The sequence below is a fragment of the Bombina bombina genome, chromosome 6 (genome assembly GCF_027579735.1).
Source record: "Bombina bombina isolate aBomBom1 chromosome 6, aBomBom1.pri, whole genome shotgun sequence".
In the NCBI taxonomy this organism is placed as follows: Eukaryota; Metazoa; Chordata; class Amphibia; order Anura; family Bombinatoridae; genus Bombina; species Bombina bombina.
The window spans coordinates 531919702-531941662 of NC_069504.1; the positions used below are offsets into that span (position 1 = coordinate 531919702).

At 38.9% G+C, this 21961-nt stretch overlaps 1 protein-coding gene across 1 annotated transcript in view; it reads right to left on the reverse strand.

Annotated features, from left to right (window-relative positions):
• Positions 1–21961, reverse strand: part of GALK2 (galactokinase 2) — a 672315-nt gene that overhangs the window by 10197 nt on the left and 640157 nt on the right. The window contains 1 exon segment of the mRNA XM_053717454.1: positions 16518–16719. Within this exon segment, the coding sequence (XP_053573429.1) occupies positions 16518–16719 (202 nt within the window).

Sequence of the window (21961 nt, forward strand, 5' to 3'; positions counted from 1 at the left end):
CATCACCATGAAGCCTACAGATAAGGGCGGGACAGTGGTGGTGACGGATACCATAGGTTACAAAGCAGAAATTATGTGCCCATTAAATGATACCACTACATACGAGGCCTTGAATGGTGATCTCACACTTAAAATTAAAAGTCAATTTAAAAATCTTTTGGATAATGCTCTCAACAATAACATAAGTCAAAACATGTATTTTTTTTTTATTGCTACCATGCCCCATAATACCTGCCTTTTAAGTTGTTCCCAAGGTACATAAAGACCCCTTAAAAAACCATGGTCGCTCGATTGTGGCTGGTATTGGCTCAGTGTTAAGCCAAGCAGATAAATAACTTGATAAAGTGCTTTCCCTGTTTGTGATAGGAGGCAGAGCATACATTAGAAACACAGGGGATTTAATCTACAAGACCTCACAATTTGAAGAATTGGGGGATGATGTCACCCTAGCAAATTGTGATGTCACTAGTTACTAGTGTAAGACAAAAACTTAGTAAAAATGGTGAATACAATATTCAACAAGTAGATTTTTTCTGTGAACTTTTGGAGCTAATTTTGCAGTGTAATTCTTTTGCATTCATTGGTGCCTTCTATTTACAAAAAACAGTGACAGCGATGGGGTCAAATGTGACCCCATCATATGCATGCCTTGTTATCTACAATGTAGAGGAGAGAAGTGTCCATGACTATCCCCTATTTAAAAGTTACTGCTTGGCCTGGTACCGCTACATCTGTTCATCCTGTGGCAGGGACCAGAAGCCTTGTTACAACAGTTAAAACAATATATTGAATTAGGGGTTTGTGGTGTTGGGAGTGCTAGTCTCAGCCACACTTGAATGCTGTGAATCTGGCACAACTAAAGCAGTTAAGGATCTGCTCATATGAAAGCTTGCAGTAAGATGGTCGGTAATCTGGTAGGAAAAACCCTCTGGTTAAATCACTGGGAAACAGACTCAGGCTCAAAGATACATTTGAATTATCTTCCTATTGATAATTACATGTTGTTAGTGAGGAAAGTAGATCAATTAACATTTACAAGATTTAGAAGGGAAAATGCGCACTCTTGTCTTAATCACTTAAACTTTGTAAGCTGGAATTTTACAATTTTAGACATGGAGGTCAAAGACAAAGATTCATCTCCCAGTAAAGATGCAATGATGGTACCCATGTGTATGCAGCGGAAGCAAGCAAGGTTGTCTAATTGTGTGCACATCTGCACAAATTAAATTATTGATTACTATCAGCAAACTCTGCCAAGTTCAAGGATTTCCCACTTCTCCAGTTTCACTAATCCAGTTTTCCAGAGGATCATGTAAAACAGGAAATTGTTCATCAGTATTCTTAATTGCCCTGCCCTGACATAAAAAAGAAGGCACCTAGGGACATGTTTTAGGCATCAGGTATTTACGTGAGCATTTGCATATAACAAAGTGCAAAATAAATCTCTTTCACATTTCAGTTTTATCCCCTACAAGTCCTCCCTATTTGCCATAGATTAAATGTTGTGTAGTGCACAATTATCAACAGTTTCTGAGGTTCAATTTTCTAGTTGGATTGTTTATTGCATCATTAATGTTTATCAACATTAATATGTTTTTGTACCTAAAAGGCTCAGGGCTCACTTTACTAGGGAAGCCTATGGGCTAGATTACAAGTGGATCTGTATGTTGCTTACAGAGGCAGTTTGGAACTAATGAAGTGAGTGATGCAACAGATGGTAGGGAATTTTTTACAAGTAATATTCAAATCAGCCAATAGGATGAGAGCTGCTTAAATCCTATTGGCTGTTCAAATCAGCTCTCCTATTGGCTGATTTGAATATTTCAGCCAATAGGAATGCAACGGTACCACAATATAAAAGGGGTACCTTGCATTCAAGCTTGAGTGCACGGCGGATGATCGCATGAAGAGGATCCACGTCGCTGAAGACCATCGCCACTGAAGTGGACCATTGTTTCAGATGAGCACCAGTGCTCCGGATCTGCGAATCGCTAAAGAACGTTCCGCACCTCCAGGAAGAGGATAGAAGATGATGCCACCCTGGAAGAAGATGTTTGCAGTCTGGATGAAGACTTTGCTCCACCTGGACTTCCGGACTTCAGGAAAGGTGAGTACATTTTCTGGGGTTAGTGTTAGGGTTTTGTTTTTTGGGTGTATTTTTTTTTTAGATTAGGGCTTTTTTTTGGTGGGCGCAAAAGAGCTGATTGCCCTTTTAAGGGCAATGGCCATAAAAATGCCCCTACCTTTAGGTAGCTTAGGTTTTTTTATTTTGGGGGGGTTGGTTGGATGGGGGGGTTTACTGTTACGGGGGACTTAGGTAGTGTTTATTTTTAGTAATTTTAGTGTTTTTTTGTGGTAATGTTAGATATTTTTTTGTATTGTTAGTTTTTTTTAATTTTGTAATTTTCTTTTTCTTTAGTTTATTTTATTTTCTTAAATAGTTATATTAGATTTATTTATAGTTTAATCTTAGTTTTTTCTTATTTCACAGGTAAGTTTTTTTATTTATTTTTTAAGAAAGTTATATTGTAAATTTAATTTAAAGTATAGGGGATAGTTAGGTTTAGGGGTTAATAGTTTAATTTAGTGTGTTGCGATGTGGGGGGCCAGAGGTTTATGGGTTAATAGTTGTATTATAGTAGTAGCGAAGAGGGGGACCGGCAGTTTAGGGGTTAGTTTTTTTTATAGTAGTAGCAATGTGGTGGGCCCCCGGTTTAGTGGTTAATAGTTTTATTATAGTAGTAACGATGTGGGGGGGGGTAGCGGTTTAGGGGTAATAGTTCTATTATAGTAGTAGTGATGTGGGGGCTGGCGGTTTAGGGGTTACTAGGTTTATTTAGTGTTGGCAATGTCGGGGGGCAGCGGATTAGGGATATTTAGACTAGGGGTTTATCTTAGGTTTTTACATAATTTTCTTTTCCCCATAGACATCAATGGGGATTGCGTTATAGCATTCGCCATTCCGTGATCGCAGGTGTTTTTTTTCTAACATTTTCTCTCCATTGATTTCTATGGGGGAAAACGTGCACAAGCACGTCAAATCAGGCCTTGGGGTTTGTGCGGTATGGAGCTTATTGCACCATATCGCACAACAAAAGAAGATTTTTCAGTAACTTGTAATGGCAGTGCTATGGAGAGTGCGATTCCGCTCATTTTTTTGTGTTATTTACGCACCCAGTTTAACGCACAACTTGTAATTTTGGTGATAGTTAATTAAAATCAGTAATGCAAAACTGACATGCTCTAACAAGTTAGAACACATAATGTTTTTGCATTAAAATGTCCCTAATTAATTCAATATTGATAATAAGTTCATGCATATCTGATTTAATTTTTTTGATGAGGTTGAAAAAAGATAGAACTTCATCAAATTCAACCTATACAAATCTTAATATACTTACAATAAAAGCTCCAGTTGAACGTAAATTAATCCCATTAAAAATGTGACCCATTTAACACAAGCAATCATATCCCTGATGTTGGTTTTTAGCCAGAAATGTATCTAAAACATTTTAAAATCTATCTAAGGTATTGGCATTTATTATCTCCTTAGTTAATGAGTTCCACAATTTGATTGCTCTTACAGTGAAAAAACTTTTATGTTGCTGGAGATTAAAGCTCCTGTCCTTCAGCCTTAAATTGTGACTTTTGTCACAAATAATTTTCTTGGAATAAACAGAGCTTCCTCCATCTCTGTTTATTGGCCTTGAATATATTTAAATAAAGTAATTTTGTCACCTCTCAAGCGCCTTTTTTCTAGTGAAAACCGACCCAATTTGGCCAACTTCTTCTCATAGCTTAAATTCTCAATTCCCATTATTAGATTTGTGGCCCTTCTCTGAACTTTTTCTAAGTCTGCAATGTATTTTTTTGAGATAGGTCCCCAAAACTGCAGTCCATACTCAAGGTGAGGTCTTACCAGGGATTTATATAGTGACAGAATTAGGCTTTCCTCCCTTGCATCAATGCCTCTTTTAGCATCTTATTAGCCTTAAAAGCTGCTGCCCTGCATTGTGCACCCTTCTTTAGTTTAAGTACTCCTAAATGCCTTTTCTCATATATTTTCCAAGCCTAGTCCCATTTAAATAGAACTTTGCATTTTCCAGTATTAAATCACTTTTTCCATTTACCTGCCCTTCTTCTATTTTTTTTGTATCCATTGTAAAGCAATTCTATCTTGCTCTGACCTAATGACCTTACACAGCTTTGCATCTGCAAAAATAGAGATGTTGCTATTTATTCCTTGCTACAAGTATTTATTAAAAACATTAAAAATAACAGGGCCCAGTACTGATCCCTAGGAGACTCCACTGATTACCTTAGTCCAATCTGAGTATGATCCTTTACTACTACGTGTTGCTCCCTATTGTTTATCCAGTAATTTATCCATGAGCTAACATTTACAACTATTCCCAGTCCCTTAATTTTGTACATTAATCTTATGTGGCACTGTATCAAATGCCTTTGCAAAATCCAAATATATACTGATTCCCTTTATCTATATTTTTACTTACTTCCTCGTTGAGTCAAATTAGATTAGTTTGACATGATCTATTTCTCATAAAACAATGATGATCTGAACTCATAATCTTGTTTACACAAATATACAAATCAATATAATTACTTATTATACCTTAAAGTATAAGTTCCCCACTATTGATGTCAGACTAACTGGTCTATTGCTTCTTGGATCAGCCCTGCTTTCGTTTTTAAAAAGTGGCACCACATCAGCTTTACGCCTGAGCATAATGAATCCTGAAAAAATAATAGTAGAGGTTTGGCAATTACAGTGCTATGTTCCAGCAAAACCATCTGGGCCTGGAGTTTTATTTACCTTATAGGGACACTGAACCCAATTTTTTTCTTTCATAATTCAGATAGAGCATGCAATTTTAAGCAACTTTCTAATTTACTCCTATTATCAATGTTTCTTCATTCTCTTAGTATCTTTATTTGAAAAGCAAGAAACAGTTCAAAATCCAGCACTTCAATCCTCAGCTGTGTGCATACTGCAATAGGATTACTGCAAAAATCCTCCAAGTAAAATAGCACAAAAGTAGCAGTCGCACCACAATATCCTTAATCAGAAGTTATCTTTATTTCCACATATTGGGAGCCAGGAAAACAGGCTCCCAATATGTGGAAATAAAGATAACTTCTGATTAAGGATATTGTGGTGCGACTGCTACTTTTGTGCTATTTTATTTGAAAAGCAAGAATGTAAGTTTAGAAGCCGGTCCATTTTTCGCTCACAACCTGAGTTGTTTTTGCTGATTGGTGGCTAAATTTACCCACCAATAAACATGTGCTTTCCGGCTGGCTTCTTAGCTTAAATGCCTTCTTTTTCAAATAAAGATAGCAAGAGAATGAAGAAAAATTGATAATAGGAGTAAATTAGAAAGTTGCTTAAAATTGCATGCTCTATCTGAATCATGAAAAAAAAATGTGGGTTCAGTATCCCTTTAATATTATCCATTTTTTTCCTGATATCCTCTATACATAACCCAGTTAATGGTATGGGCTGGCGTGTTCTAGTTTGTTACAAAGTATCGTCTATTGGTTCCTCTATTGTGTATACCGAAGAAAAGAACTGGTTTAGTACCTCAGCCTTATCCCTGTCACTGCTAATCATGCTACCCTTCACACATTTTCATGTACCTATATTTTCCTTCTTAGATTTTTTGCCATTAATGTACTTAAAAAAACCTTTTAGGGTTTGACTTGGAAACTTTTGCAAGTAAGCCTTCATTTCCAATGTAGGCTAATTTAATTGTTTTATTTGCATGTTTTCTTACATTCCTTATATATTTGGAATTTTGAGTCTGTACTATTTTCTTTTAATAATTTAAATACCCAAAACATTTTTCCAAAGTTCTCTTAGCACAATGTCATGGGCCACAATGTTAAATTAGATAATAGAAGGTTTTAACATTTCCTGTATCTGGTAGGACAGATTAATTCCAAAAAAATATTTACATAATACATAGTTGGAACTTAACATTTACTAAACCAATAAGTAACTCTGGCCTAGATTTAGAGTTGGGCGGTAGCCGTCAAAACCAGCGTTAGAGGCTCCTAACGCTGGTTTTTACCGCCCACTGGTATTTGGAGTCAGTCAGGAAAGGGTCTAACGCTCACTTTGCAGCCGCGACTTTTCCATACCGCAGATCCCCCTACGCCATTTGCGTATCCTATCTTTTCAATGGGATCTTTCTAACGCCGGTATTTAGAGTTGTGGCTGAAGTGAGCGTTAGAAATCTAACGACAAAACTCCAGCCGCAGAAAAAAGTCAGTAGTTAAGAGCTTTCTGGGCTAACGCCGGTTTATAAAGCTCTTAACTACTGTGCTCTAAAGTACACTAACACTCATAAACTACCTATACACCCCTAAACCGAGGTCCCCCCACATCGCCGCCACTCTATTAAAATTTTTTAACCCCTAATCTGCCGCTCCGTACACCGCCGCCAGCTACGTTATCCCTATGTACCCCTAATCTGCTGCCCCTAACATCGCCGACCCCTATAGTATATTTATTAACCCTAATCTGCCGCCCCCGCTATCGCTGACACCTGCATATTATTATTAACCCCTAATCTGCCGCTCCGTACACCGCCGCCAGCTACGTTATCCCTATGTACCCCTAATCTGCTGCCCCTAACACTGCCGACCCCTATATTATATTTATTAACCCCTAATCTGCCGCCCCCAACGTCACCTCCACCTACCTACAATTATTAACCCCTAATCTGCCGACCGGATCTCACCGCTACTATAATAAATGTATTAACCCCTAAAGCTAAGTCTAACCCTAACACCCCCTTAAGTTAAATATAATTTAAATCTAACAAAATAAATTAACTATTATTAAATAAATTATTCCTATTTAAAGCTAAATACTTACCTGTAAAATAAACCCTAATATAGCTACAATATAAATTATAATTATATTGTAGCTATTTTAGGATTAATATTTATTTTACAGGCAACTTTGTAATTATATTAACCAGGTACAATAGCTATTAAATAGTTAATAACTATTTAATAGTTACCTAGTTAAAATAATTACAAAATTACCTGTAAAATAAATCCTAACCTAAGTTACAATTAAACCTAACACTACACTATCAATAAATTAATTAAATAAAATACCTACAATTATCTACAATTAAACCTAACACTACACTATCAATAAATTAATTAAATACAATATCTACAAATAAATACAATGAAATAAACTAACTAAAGTACAAAAAATAAAAAAGAACTAAGTTACAAAAAATAAAAAAATATTTACAAACATTAGAAAAATATTACAACAATTTTAAACTAATTACACCTACTCTAAGCCCCCTAATAAAATAACAAAGCCCCCCAAAATAAAAAAATGCCCTACCCTATTCTAAATTAAAAAAGTTCAAAGCTCTTTTACCTTACCAGCCCTGAAAAGGGCCCTTTGCGGGGCATGCCCCAAAGAATTCAGCTCTTTTGCCTGTAAAAAAAACACATACAAACCCCCCCAACATTACAACCCACCACCCACATACCCCTAATCTAACCCAAACCCCCCTTAAATAAACCTAACACTAAGCCCCTGAAGATCTTCCTACCTTATCTTCACCTCGCCGGGTATCACACCGATCCGTCCTGGCTCCGATGTCTTGATCCAAGCCCAAGCGGGGGCTGAAGATGTCCATGATCCGGCTGAAGTCTTCATCCAAGCGGGAGCTGAAGAGGTCCATGATCCGACTGAAGTCTTCTATCAACGGCATCTTCAATCTTCTTTCTTCCGGATCCATGTTCATCCCGCCGACGCGGAACATCCATCTTCACCGACGACTTCCCGACGAATGACGGTTCCTTTAAGGGACGTCATCCAAGATGGCGCCCCTCGAATTCCGATTGGCTGATAGGATTCTATCAGCCAATCGGAATTAAGGTAGGAAAATTCTGATTGGCTGATGGAATCAGCCAATCAGAATCAAGTTCAATCCGATTGGCTGATCCGATCAGCCAATCAGATTGAGCTCGCATTCTATTGGCTGATCGGAACAGCCAATAGAATGCGAGCTCAATCTGATTGGCTGATCGGATCAGCCAATCGGATTGAACTTGATTCTGATTGGCTGATTCCATCAGCCAATCAGAATTTTCCTACCTTAATTCCGATTGGCTGATAGAATCCTATCAGCCAATCGGAATTCGAGGGACGCCATCTTGGATGACGTCCCTTAAAGGAACCGTCATTCATCGGGAAGTCGTCGGTGAAGATGGATGATCCGGAAGAAAGAAGATTGAAGATGCCGTTGATAGAAGACTTCAGTCGGATCATGGACCTCTTCAGCTCCCGCTTGGATGAAGACTTCAGCCGGATCATGGACATCTTCAGCCCCCCGCTTGGGCTTGGATCAAGACATCGGAGCCAGGACGGATCGGTGTGATACCCGGCGAGGTGAAGATAAGGTAGGAAGATCTTCAGGGGCTTAGTGTTAGGTTTATTTAAGGGGGGTTTGGGTTAGATTAGGGGTATGTGGGTGGTGGGTTGTAATGTTGGGGGGGGGGTATTGTATGTGTTTTTTTTACAGGCAAAAGAGCTGAATTCTTTGGGGCATGCCCCGCAAAGGGCCCTTTTCAGGGCTGGTAAGGTAAAAGAGCTTTGAACTTTTTAAATTTAGAATAGGGTAGGGCATTTTTTTTATTTTGGGGGGCTTTGTTATTTTATTAGGGGGCTTAGAGTAGGTGTAATTAGTTTAAAATTGTTGTAATATTTTTCTAATGTTTGTAAATATTTTTTTATTTTTGTAAACTTAGTTCTTTTTTATTTTTTGTACTTTAGTTAGTTTATTTCATTGTATTTATTTGTAGATATTGTATTTAATTAATTTATTGATAGTGTAGTGTTAGGTTTAATTGTAGATAATTGTAGGTATTTTATTTAATTAATTTATTGATAGTGTAGTGTTAGGTTTAATTGTAGATAATTGTAGGTATTTTATTTAATTTATTTATTGATAGTGTAGTGTTAGGTTTAATTGTAACTTAGGTTAGGATTTATTTAACAGGTAATTTTGTGATTATTTTAACTAGGTAACTATTAAATAGTTATTAACTATTTAATAGCTATTGTACCTGGTAAATATAATTACAAAGTTGCCTGTAAAATAAATATTAATCCTAAAATAGCTACAATATAATTATAATTTATATTGTAGCTATATTAGGGTTTATTTTATAGGTAAGTATTTAGCTTTAAATAGGAATAAGTTATTTAATAATAGTTAATTTATTTTGTTAGATTAAAATTATATTTAAGTTAGGGGGGTGTTAGGGTTAGACTTAGCTTTAGGGGTTAATACATTTATTATAGTAGCGGTGAGATCCGGTCGGCAGATTAGGGGTTAATAATTGTAGGTAAGTGGAGGCGACGTTGGGGGCGGCAGATTAGGGGTACATAGGTATAATTTAGGTTGCGGCGGTGTACGGAGCGGCAGATTAGGGGTTAATAATAATATGCAGGGGTCAGCGATAGCGGGGGCGGCAGATTAGGGGTTAATAAGTGTAAGGTTAGGGGTGTTTAGACTCGGGGTACATGTTAGAGTGTTAGGTGCAGACTTAGGAAGTGTTTCCCCATAGGAAACAATGTAGCTGCGTTAGGAGCTGAACGCTGCTTTTTTGCAGGTGTTAGGTTTTTTTTCAGCTCAAACAGCCCCATTGTTTCCTATGGGGGAATCGTGCACAAGCACGTTTTTGAAGCTGGCCGTGTCCGTAAGCAACGCTGGTATTTAGAGTTGCAGTGGCGGTAAATATGCTCTACGCTCCCTTTTTGGAGCCTAACGCAGCCCTTCTGTGAACTCTAAATACCAGCGGTATTTAAAAGGTGCGGGAGAAAAAAAGCCAGCGTAGCTAACGCACCCCTTTGGCCGCAGAACTCTAAATCTAGCCGTCTGTAACTTTTATGATGCAGATTTATTAAAGGTTATAGTTTAAACATTTTGATAATGCAATCAATAAGTTCTTTATTACCTCTCTATTTAATCTAGTGCATTGCCATCTTCTCCTTCTAAGATGTAATTAAAGTCTCCTTTAAGGGGAGATTATCAATAAATGTTAGATAATGATTTATGATGCTAGTCTAGACTGTGTTTTTATTATTAATAAAAGGATGAGCCGCCTTGAATTAAATTAGGTCTGATGTGCATGAGTTGTCATTGGCTATGACACGTATATGGTGTCATAAATAACAGTGAAAAGATTATTAAAATGCATACTCCTATTTATTTTTGAGCCTCTGCATTTGATCCTGATCATTTATTTCTTCATTTAAGAAGAACTTTGCACAGTGGGATTGAGTTTTATGGTGCTCACTAGCCATCTGTATTCACTTACAGCTTTTAACGGTTTAATGGCAACCTATGGTTTTAGGAGAATTGACCTTAGCATGTACCAATACATTAATAGAAAACGTACCATAATATGATTTATAGCTGCACCGCAAATTTTCAGTTTGACCTATGTTCTAAAATGTATAATGTGTGTTATCAACTGTGAAAAATGTTTTCCTGTTATGAGAAGTTTGTGATTCAGTATCGGTATTGCTATTTTGGTATACTTAGACATTGAATGATACTTATTGCATCTGAGCTGTACTAGCCCACAGCAGGCAGCATAGTACAGGAAGTAGAGTACAATTGTTGATCAGTGCTATCTATCAAGCCAATAAATTGCTACAGTGTTTTGGGGAAGAACCATCCCACAAGTGTAGTAACAGTTGTATGCAAAACCCAGATCCACACTAAACACATGATAAACAAAACATCTCTAATAGCAGTGCGTTATTATTTAATGAAAGATGTTACCAAAATGTTATGTTCATAATAAAGTCACTAGAGTGATATTTACTTAAAGGGACAAAGGGACAGTCTACACCAGAATTTTTATTGTTTAAAAATATAGATAATCCCTTTATTACCCATTCCCCAGTTTTGCATAACCAACACTGTTATAGAAATATACTTTTTACCTCTGTGATTACCTTGTATCTAAGCCTCTGCAGACTGTCCCCTTATCTCAGTGCTATTGACAGACATGCAGTTAGCCAATCAGTACAGACTCCTAAATAAATCCACGGGAGTGAGCACAATGATATCTATATAACACACATGAACTAGTACTGTCCAACTGTGAAAAACTTTCAGAATGCTCTGAGCTAAGAGGCGGTTTTCAACGGTTTAGAAATCGGTTTGAGCCTACCTAGGTTTAGCTTTTCAAAAATACCACCAAGGGAAAAAAGCAAATTTAATGATAAAACCCAACTGGAAAGTTGTTTAAAATTTCATGCCCTATCTCAGTCATGACAGTTTAATTTTGACTAGACTGTCCCTTTAAACTGAGATAGCTGAATAAAGTTGTCAAATATTGTTGAGTATCCAGCTTTCTGCAATCTAATATGCAGGCCTCTACTACCTATGATTAATCAATTTACTTGTCCAGTTAGGGCACTGTGACATTATAAAACTCAAAAGAAATATCTAAGTATTATATGGGAGCCAATCATTTTGTTTAATTTACAGATACCATTATACTTTCCTAAGATTTTGGGCAAAGTCACCAAATGTATTCCAGCAACCTATGGGTATCAAAACCTTTTATTCGAAAGGGAAAATGTATTCCATTTGTGTATTTAATCAGCCATATAAAAGTTTGGTTAATAAAAAAAAAAATACAGCTATGAGTGTAATAGTGACTGGGGTCAGAAATTCATGGGTGGCTGGATCTTAGCACTGCAGATGTATTAAGCTGTCAATAATAGGGGAGTTGGTTTGATCAAGTTGCAAAAATGGATCTGTTGTTGTTAGATGAATAGCCTGAAGATTTCCTCCTAACAAGTAGTAATGACTTTTGTGGACATTTATGGGATTTTGTGTCTCTTACACATGTGCAGTATGAATCAGTGGTGTTTTTTTGTTTTAATTAGTTTGTTTACTAATAATATTTTAAAGGCGTTTTTGTGATGCCGCTGCTGGATTGATATACTGTTGCTGAACTCTGCTTGTCTGACCATTCTTTTGGTTTACCCCTGAACTGTTATACTGTTGGATTTCCCTTTGTTGCTGATTTCTGCCTGTTCCTGGTCCTTCTATTGGTTTACCCCTGAACTGCTATTCTGACGGATTCCCTTCCTATTGACGCTAAACACTGCCCTGCCTACTGTGAGTACTGCTTACCTCATTTTACAAACTTTCTTTGCTCTGGGATATTTCTTATCACTCCACTTGACACCAGGATAAGAAGACTACTGGCCAAGTTTAGTTTGATAGAGGAATATCCCATGATCATTACAATAAGTAGTTTTTTCTTAATAAACCTTTTTAAATTCTTTTTACAGAATACATGTGTGATTGCACAGTTCAACATTGCAACGACACACAGGGTAACGAGAATGTAAAAAAATGCCATCCTCTGTAATTGCTGATTATTAGTTGTGATAAAACCGGATTTGTGCTGAAAGTTTATTAATGCTCAAAATAAACACACATAACATACATTTACGTAAACATTGCTTACTCAGCCATTGACGTTATCTGCACCATAGTGCCACGATTCTTGTGAAAATAATGTACAATTCATCTAAAAGGAGGTTACTAAGGAATATGCATGAAAACTGTGTGGTGGTGTTTTACATTATCAATTGCATGTATTTAAATTAAAAATTCCATTGAAGAACCGTATAATAGAAACAATAATACAGAGATCTAAACTATTACAGTAAGAAACCCCAGTGCAAGAATGTAGAAAAAAATGGATGCCATGCTGAGTGAAGTAAACATCTGGCAAGTAATAAATAAAAACAGGCATACACACAAGATATTAAAGTAAATAAATCACATTCAAAATGTTGGATCATAAACTAGAAGAACCTTGGAGTCTGAAAACACTATGGTTAACAGTTTAATGGTACCTTGCTAATATAATAAATATGTATCTCAAGTTTGTTTAAGCAGTGCTTAGTATCATGAGATGCTTAAGCAGAAAATAATAAGATGAAATATTTTATGTATGTTGGAAAGAAATTGTAAACAAGATTGTTTTCGTATGTTTTACAAGGTAAACATATGTTTAAAAAGACGTACTATAGTTGAACTTCTAACCATTATTATTTGTTTCTATATATCCTAATTTCTATTTTAAAATCTATATCAACAAACTGCACCACCTCACAGAAATACCCCCACTGCTATAAATCTCATTCTCACCTACTATTACTTTCCATCTTGATGCTATTAGCATCAGGCGACATCTCTCCAAATCCTGGGCCCACCCTCATTCCCACCATTACCCAATCATGCACTCCTTATAGAAACTTTAATAAAAGCAACACACATAACCAAATTTCCATCCAATGCATCCCACACGCACACACCTTTCACCTGCGCACTATGGAACTGTCGCTCTGTCTGCAACAAACTTACAGCCATTCATGACCTGTTTATATCAAATGCTTTCACCCTTTTAGCAATTACAGAAACCTGGCTATCTCCTTCTGACACCGTTTCCATTGCTGCTCTCACACATGGTGGCCTTCACTTTAGCCATACCCCTAGGCCAGGTGAGAAATGTGGCGGCGGTGTTGGCATCCTGCTCTCCCCCTCCTGCACTTATAAATACCTACCTCCAATCCCATCGCTTTCCTTCTCCTCCTTTGAAGTCCACTGTATTCGCCTGTTCTCCCCCCTCTCCCTCAAAGTGGCAGTCATCTCTCGCCCTCTTGGACCAACCTCCCAATTCTTTGACAACTTCGCCGCCTGGCTTCCTCACTTTCTCTCTTCAAATATACCAACCCTAATTCTTGGGGACTTCAACATTCCCATTGACAACCCATCTGCCCCTGCTGCCTCTAACCTTCTTTCATTCACATCCTCCTTCGGTCTCTCACAATCCACCCTACTCCCAACTCACCGTGATGGACACTCCATCGACCTGGTATTTTCCTACCTCTGCTCTAGATCTGACACCACTTGTCACCCTTTTCCCATTTCAGACCATCACCTGGTCACCTATAATATTAATGCAAAAGCTAAACCCACTTCTGCATCCCGCCCCCGCTCCTGCAGAAATACACATGCTGTGGACCCGCTCCAATTTTCAAAAATCATTAAAAATCTCCTCCCTTACACTTCCACTATAACCTGCCATGATCTGGCTACAGCCCACTATAACAAAAGTCTATCCTCTGCATTAGACACACTTGACCCTCGCCAGCTGCGCAAAACACCACGCCGTCAGTTACAACCCTGGCATGCTCAGCAAACACGCTATTTGCAAAAATGCTCCCGTACTGCTAAGCTTGTCTGGAGGAAAACTCACTCTGAACCTGATTTCATACACTATAAGTTTATTCTTCGTTCATATACTTCTGCCCTTCACTTAGCCAAGCAAACCTACTTCTCTTCTCTCATATCTACTCTTTCCTCAAACCCTAAACGACTATTTTCCACCTTTAACTCTCTCCTCTACCCACCTGCTCCATCACCCCCGTCAGTCTTTAGTGCTCAAGCCCTGGCAGACTACTTTGTAAACAAAACACGTACTATCCGAAGCAACATCCCAACACCAACCTGCAATATTCCAACAACAGGCCCAATTACTCCCTCTGCCACCCTCTGTATCTTCCATCCAGCCACTGAGAATGAAGTTTCTTCCTTACTATCTTCCTCACGCCTCACTACCTGCCCACTCGACCCTATCCCTTCCCATCTAATACCCTCCCTACCTTCCACCCTCACTCCTGCTCTTACCCACATCTTCAACCTATCTCTCTCTACCGGCTCATTCCCATCTTCATTCAAACACGCAAAAGTCACTCCCATACTCAAAAAACTGAGACTGCCCTTACCAAGGTTACAAACGATCATCTCTCTGCAAAGAATATTGGCCACTCCTCTATATTCATCTTACTCAACCTCTCAGCTGCCTTTGACACAGTTGACCACCCCCTCCTCCTACAGACCCTTAGCTCTTTTGGCCTCTGTGACACTGCTCTTTACTGGATTCACTCCTATCTTTCTCACAGGTCTCTTTCTGTGTCATTTGCCGGCAAATCCTCCTCTCCTATGCCTCTGTCTGTTGGAGTACCTCAAGGATCTGTTCTGGGTCCTCTACTCTTCTACATCTATACTTCTTCGCTGGGTAAACTTATCAACAGATATGTCTTCAAATATCACCTCTATGCTGATGACACCCAGATCTACTTCTCCACCCCTGCTCTCTCTCCCTCTGTCCTTTCTCATGTCAGTGACTGCTTATCTGGTATTTCTTCCTGGATGGCCTCTCACCACCTAAAGATTAACATGTCCAAAACTGAGCTCCTTCTTATCCCCCCCTCAAGCTCTACACCGACTTCTGACTTCTCTATCCCTGTTGACGGAATCCCCATTTCCCCATCGCCCCAAGTCCGCTGCCTCGGAGTCACACTTGACTCAAATATATCCTTTGTCCCCCATATCCAATCGCTTTCTACATCCTGCCACAACCATCTACGTAATATTTCCAAAATTCGTCCTTTTCTGAGCGCTGACACCACAAAGCAAATAATCCACTCCCTTGTTGTCTCCCGACTTGACTACTGCAATAACCTAATCTTTTCCGCCTCTCCCACCTTCAATCCATCCTAAATGCTTCTGCCAGGCTGATCCACCTTTCCCGTCGATCTGTATCTGCTGCTCCTCTCTGCGAGTCCCTTCATTAGCTCCCCATTCACAGCAGAATTAAATTCAAAATTCTCACCCTTACATACAAAGCTCTCACCAACACCGCTCCCCTCTACCTATCCTCTCTAATACACAAGTATACTCCAGCCCGTCCAGTAAGATCCAACAATGACCTGCTCCTTGCATCCACAACTATTACCTCCTCTCATGCTAGACTGCAGGACTTCTGTCGTGCAGCACCTACCCTCTGGAACACTCTCCCTTGTGCTGTCAGGCTTTGCCCTAATCTGTCTTCCTTTAAATGTTCCCTGAAGACTTTTCTGTTCAGGGAAGCCTACCACCCAACTCAATAATAAATTAATTTCACTTACCTAACATTTCTCTCATCTAACTCTGTATTAACATCTTTCTCAATCTTGCAGTCCTCACCTCCTGTTTCTCAACACCCTACCCTTCTAGATTGTAAGTTCCCACGGGAATAGGGCCCTCAATCCCTTCTGTATGTGTTTGTAAATTTTGTCCTGTCTCTTACAAGTCTTTTATTTTATTTAAATGAATTGTATCCATGGACAGCGCTGCGGAATATGTTGGCACTTCATAAATAAAGTATAATAATAATAATAATAATCCCATTCTTTGCCAGGTGAGAATATATCTGCAGCCATAGTGTACACTTAGAGTTAATTAATTTACTTAACTGCAGTCTAACTGGTGCCAAAAGGGTGGATATGGTGGTAACTAGTGTCATTTTATCATCATTTTACCATAAAAGAAGCCAAAAGTCTTTTTTCTCCTTATGCTGTCAAAACTTACAGACAGATGTCCACCAGCTGATCGAGTTCAGGGCAGCTGCATTCGTACAGGTCTCTGCAGCTCGCGTGGCTCTGGTTCATGAGGTCTCCTAGCAACTGGACAGCATTGGCAGGTGCCTCATCACAAATGGTCTTAAAGTAAAGCACTCTGGCAGCCTCAGTGTACACATGCTTAGCTCGCTGATACAACTTGAAGGTGGCAACTGGAAACAAAGGAAACATCGTTTTTTAGTTCAAATGTAGAAGGCAGTTTGCGTCAGCATGAAAACTTCAAGCCTTAAGCTTACAAATTTAATTAAAACCTTTGCTCTTGCCCATAATATTAAGGGGCATCCATTAATTTTTTTTAGGATCCAAATATTGTTTTTATTTAGGGATATAGGTAGAAGGACGCATCAGGATTCACAGCTATAATTTATAGAACATTGACTACCTTAATTTGGCAAGTCCTTTAGTAACTTATTCTATAACTTCTTAAAGAAATGTAAAATCAACATATTCTGCAATGTGCTGAAAACCGTTGCTTGCAACATTGCAAAATGCGACAACTAAAATATGCATGAAGGCAATTTGAATGCATTAAGGCCTAGATAACAAGTGGAGCGCAAAAATATTAGCACTATTGAGCGCTAACACTGTTCAAGTTAAAGGGACATTAAACTGAATGGTCACTACTCACCATGCTACTGTTTTTCCTCCTGCGCCTGCAGCTGTCTTCAAAGTAATTCTCTTTTCTTTCCTAAGATATGGAGAGTCCACAACCTCATTCAATTACTAGTGGAATTTCACTCCTGGCCAGCAGGAGGAGGCAAAGAGCACCACAGCAAAGCTGATAAGTGTCACTCCCCTACCCATAATCCCCATTCATTCTCTTTGCATCTGTCAATGGAGGAGGTGAAGTTTGGTGTCTGAAAAAATTAATTCCTTTTTCAGGTACTTTTCCCTGCAAGCAAGGATTTAGGTTGAGTCCTCGTCAATCTCTTTAGTAGAGTAGTGGTGGCTTTTAAGCAGTTAGCAAGTTGTGAGGTAGTCCTTGCTTTGTTTCCTAACACATTGCTGCCCATGGTACAGAAAGCCAGAGTTGGTAACTCTGTTCTTTCTTTTTCTACAGGTCTCTGTAAGAGCATGTGTCCTTTCACGCCTTGTGAGCTGTCTTCCTGCAGGACAGCTAGACTGCAGGTAATTGCTTTTGTCTTCTAGGTCTTGGAGACTTGCACTTGGTGACATTTTTCAAATCCTTAATACAGGAATTTCTTTGGCAGTGGGCAGGTGCATTATGTATGTTGAGATTAGAGGGCATATTTATAAATGTGCGAGCGGACATAATACAAAGTAGCGTATCATGTCCGCTGCACATCGATTATTGCAGACAGCATACTCTATCAGAATTTATCATTGCACCAGTAGTTCTTGTGAACTGCTGGTGCAATGCTGCCCCCTGCAGGGGGTGTCAATCAACCTGATTGTATTCCATACAGAGCTTGATAAATATGCCCCTAGGGGTTAATCTTCCCTTTATTGGGACATTTTTCCTCTTTGGGCTAATTTTGCTGAAATACTTTATTAGTATGTGTGTGGGCTTATGTTTGATACAGGGATTTATGTATAAACTTAAAATTTGGCAGTTGGTTTTCTTTGCTTGCTTAGCTAGAACAGGCTAACTGACAGACTGCTTGAGCGTTTGTGTAAATTAAGCTCCGTCGTTGTAGGCACCTTTTATTTGCTGCATAGTTTCCTCTCTCTGCCAGTCATGTGACCTCTCTGCTGTCGGATATTCACGGAAAAAAGCGGCGTCACTGAATTTCAGTCTCTTCAGTGTCGATCTACTATATGATCGTTTAAGAGACTTCTGGCAGCCAAATTGTGTATAAGTGTTACGATAAGGCACCTCAGCCTGTCTGAGATGTAGGGGGCCTGATTGGTTAATTATTTTAAAGAATGTTTGCATAACGTTGAGTATTAAAAATTCTTAAAGTGACAGTGTATTGAAAAAATGTCTACAATTTGGGGAATTTTATTTAGTATTTTAGACATGGACCAAGACTCTGTGTCTTTTGACAAATGCTTGTTATGCCTTGAGGCACAAATTGCTTTGCCTATGCAATTCTGTGCTGCATGCTTAGCTAGAACATTTCAATTTAAAGATACATTGTTGCCCTCTGAACCCAATGGCCCCAAGTTATCAAAGTCTGGCGGACCTGATCCGACAGTGCGGATCAGGTCCGCCAGACTTCGCTGAATACGGCGAGCAATACGCTCGCCGTATTCAGCATTGCACCAGCAGCTCACAAGAGCTGCTGGTGCAATGCCGCCCCCTGCAGACTCACGGCTAATGGGCCGCCAGCAGGGGGGTGTCAATCAACCCGATCGTACTCGATCGGGTTGATTTCCAGCGATGTCTGTCCGCCTGCTCAGAGCAGGTGGACAGGTTATGGAGCAGCAGTCTTTGTGACCGCTGCTTCATAACTGCTGTTTCTGGCGAGCCTGCAGGCTCGCCAGAAACACGGGGCATCAAGCTCCATACGGAGCTTGATACATATGCCCCAATGTCTCTCAGGATGATGCTGTTCAGGCAATGCCACAGTTTTCTCCTCAAACGTCCCAAGTCTCTATGGCGTCACATACAGTGCCCTGCAGTTCCTCTCAGCCTCCTGGAAGAGTTTATTTGCCTGCAGATTTTGCTGCACAGGTATCTTCTGCAGTATCTGCTGCATTATCTGCTTTTCCTATGCTGGGAAAATGCAAGAGGAAAATTAGACATTCAGATAGTAAGGTTTCTGTTCAAACTACTGCTAGGCAGGGTGCCCTCCCTCATAAGTCTGATGAGGAGGATACTTCGGTAGCCTCTGAGGGTGAAATCTCAGATTCGGACAGGATTATTCCTTCATCTGATACTGAAGAAGTAAACTTCAGATTTAAGCTTGGACACTTTCATGTACTGTTAAAGGAGGTATTTGCTACTTTGGACGACCCCGATACTTCTGTCTTTGTTAACCCTAAGAAGTCTAGTAAACTTAATAAATTCTATGATGTTCTTTCCTCTGTGGAAGTTTTTCCTGTCCCAGACCGTGTGACGGAGATTATTTTACAGGAATGGGAGAAGCCAGGGCTTTCTTTCTCCCTGTCTCCTGTATTTAAAAAGATGTTTCCTGTTGCTGACTCCATTAAAGATTCTTGGCGCACAGTAACTAAAGTAGAATGGGCTATTTCTACTCTGGCTAAGAGAACTACGATCCCTATAGAGGATAACTGCTCCTTTAAGGATCCCATGGAAAAAAAAGCTGGAAGCCTATTTGAAGAAGATGTATGTTCATTAAGGTCTTCAATGGCTACCTGCAGTTAGTATTGCCACAGTAGCAAGTACGGCATCTTATTGGTGCAATGCCTTATCTGAATCATTTTTAGTAGAGACTGCGTTGGAGGAGATCCAAGATAGGATTAAGGCTCTCAAACTAGCAAATTCCTTTATTTCTGATGCTAACATGCAAGTTATTAGACTGGGAGATGTCTTGCTTCTCTGTCCTAGCCCGTAGGGCATTGTGGCTAAAATCTTGGTCAGTTGATGTTACCTCTAAGTCCAAGCTTCTGGCGCTTCCTTACAAGGGTAAGACCTTGTTCGGACCTGGTCTGGCAGAAATAATTTCTGATATTATGGGTGGAAAAGGGTCTTTTCTACCGCAAGACAAGAAGAACAGACTCAATGGACTTTAAAGTAATTTTCGTTCCTTTCGTAACTTCAAATGTCAAAAGTTTTCCACTCCCTCTTCCAAGCAGGAGCAGCCCAAGTCTTCTTGGAAGCCCAACCAGTCTTGGAATAAAGGGAATCAATCAAAGAAACCCTCAGCTGAGTCCAAGTCAGCATGAAGGGTCGGCCCCTGCTCCGGGATCGGATCAAGTGGGGGCAGACTTTCCCTGTTTTGTCAAGCGTGGAGACAGGATGTCCCAGATCCTTGGGCTGTGGACATAGTATCTCGGGGTTACAAAATAGAATTCAAAACTTTCCCTCCCAGGGGCAGATTCCACTCTCAATATTATCTGCAGACCAGGTAAAAAGAGAGGCATTCTTGAACTGCGTTTAGGACCTTTCCTCCCTGGGAGTGATTGTTACAGTTACAGTAAGGGAACAGGGTCTAGGATTCTATTCAAATCTGTTTGTGGTTCCCAAAAAAAGGGAACTTTTCGACCCATTTTAGACCTAAAGTGCCTCAACAAGTTTCTCAGGGTACCATCCTTCAAAATGGAAACCATTCGTTCCATCCTTCCTTTGGTCCAAGAGGTGCACTTCATTGTCATCCAGTAATTAGTGCCTTTAGAGAACCTCCAATGCCAGCATATAAAAGAAGCCCCAATATTAAAGATAAACTGGTTAAGGATGATATAGGCAGCATGAAAAGTATTCAGAGTACTGTTACAGGAAAAACATGTAAAGGATGTTTTCCATGTTTATCATGCATCAATTGTAATTCTATGATTAAAGGTGACAGTTTTTGTCATCCGTATACAGGTAAAAAATATATGATTAATGAATATTTGACTTGCAGATCAAGATATATTATTTATGCCATTAAATGTCTGTGCTCTTTAATTTACATTGGGCAATCGACTAGAGAGGCACGTGAAAGAATTTCTGAACACAAGTCAAATATTAGATGTAGTGATATGGATGCTCCGGTTGCTTCTTATTTTTTGAAGCCTGGTCACAGTATTAGTCAACTACAGTTTCAGGTGATTGAGCAGGTACATATTTCTAGAAGAGGTGGTGATAGGGAGAATATACTTAATAAGCGGGAGACTTTTTGGATTAATGAGTTAAATACCCTATGGGCCAAGGGACTCAATAGGGAATGCAACTGGACAGGATTTTGGTAAATTCATGAGATGTGTTTTCATGGAATGATATTTATTGTGTATGACATACCTATTTCTTTGTGTTTAATATTATCTGACCAATTCCATTTATGATATATTTAATATACATTTTTTTGAGTATTTTTTTGTTTGACTAATTTATATATGTGCTTATTGGAATATTTTTTCTAATTTTCATATATAGGATGTTTTTAAATTAAGAATTAATTGTGGTCTTATTATGAGATCAAATGATATTCTTGTGGTTAATTGATGAATATATGTTTTTAGTAATGTGTATTATTAGTTAAAATATAATGTTTTAAGGTTCACGGGACATGTATTTGAAATTGATACATGATACATTATGCACTGAATGTTCCTATTGTATTCACTTAACCTATTGAATATATTTTGTTACAATTTTGTATAATATGGTGTTTTACCACTAGATGGCAACCTTGTCATATTTTCACCACAATTGTTTGGCGCCATTAGGGCTATTTAAATTTTGTTGTATTCATGTTTTGTCAAGCCTGAAAAAGGGCTGATTGTTTGCCCGAAACGTAGCTATTGTGGACCCTAGTTTGAACAATA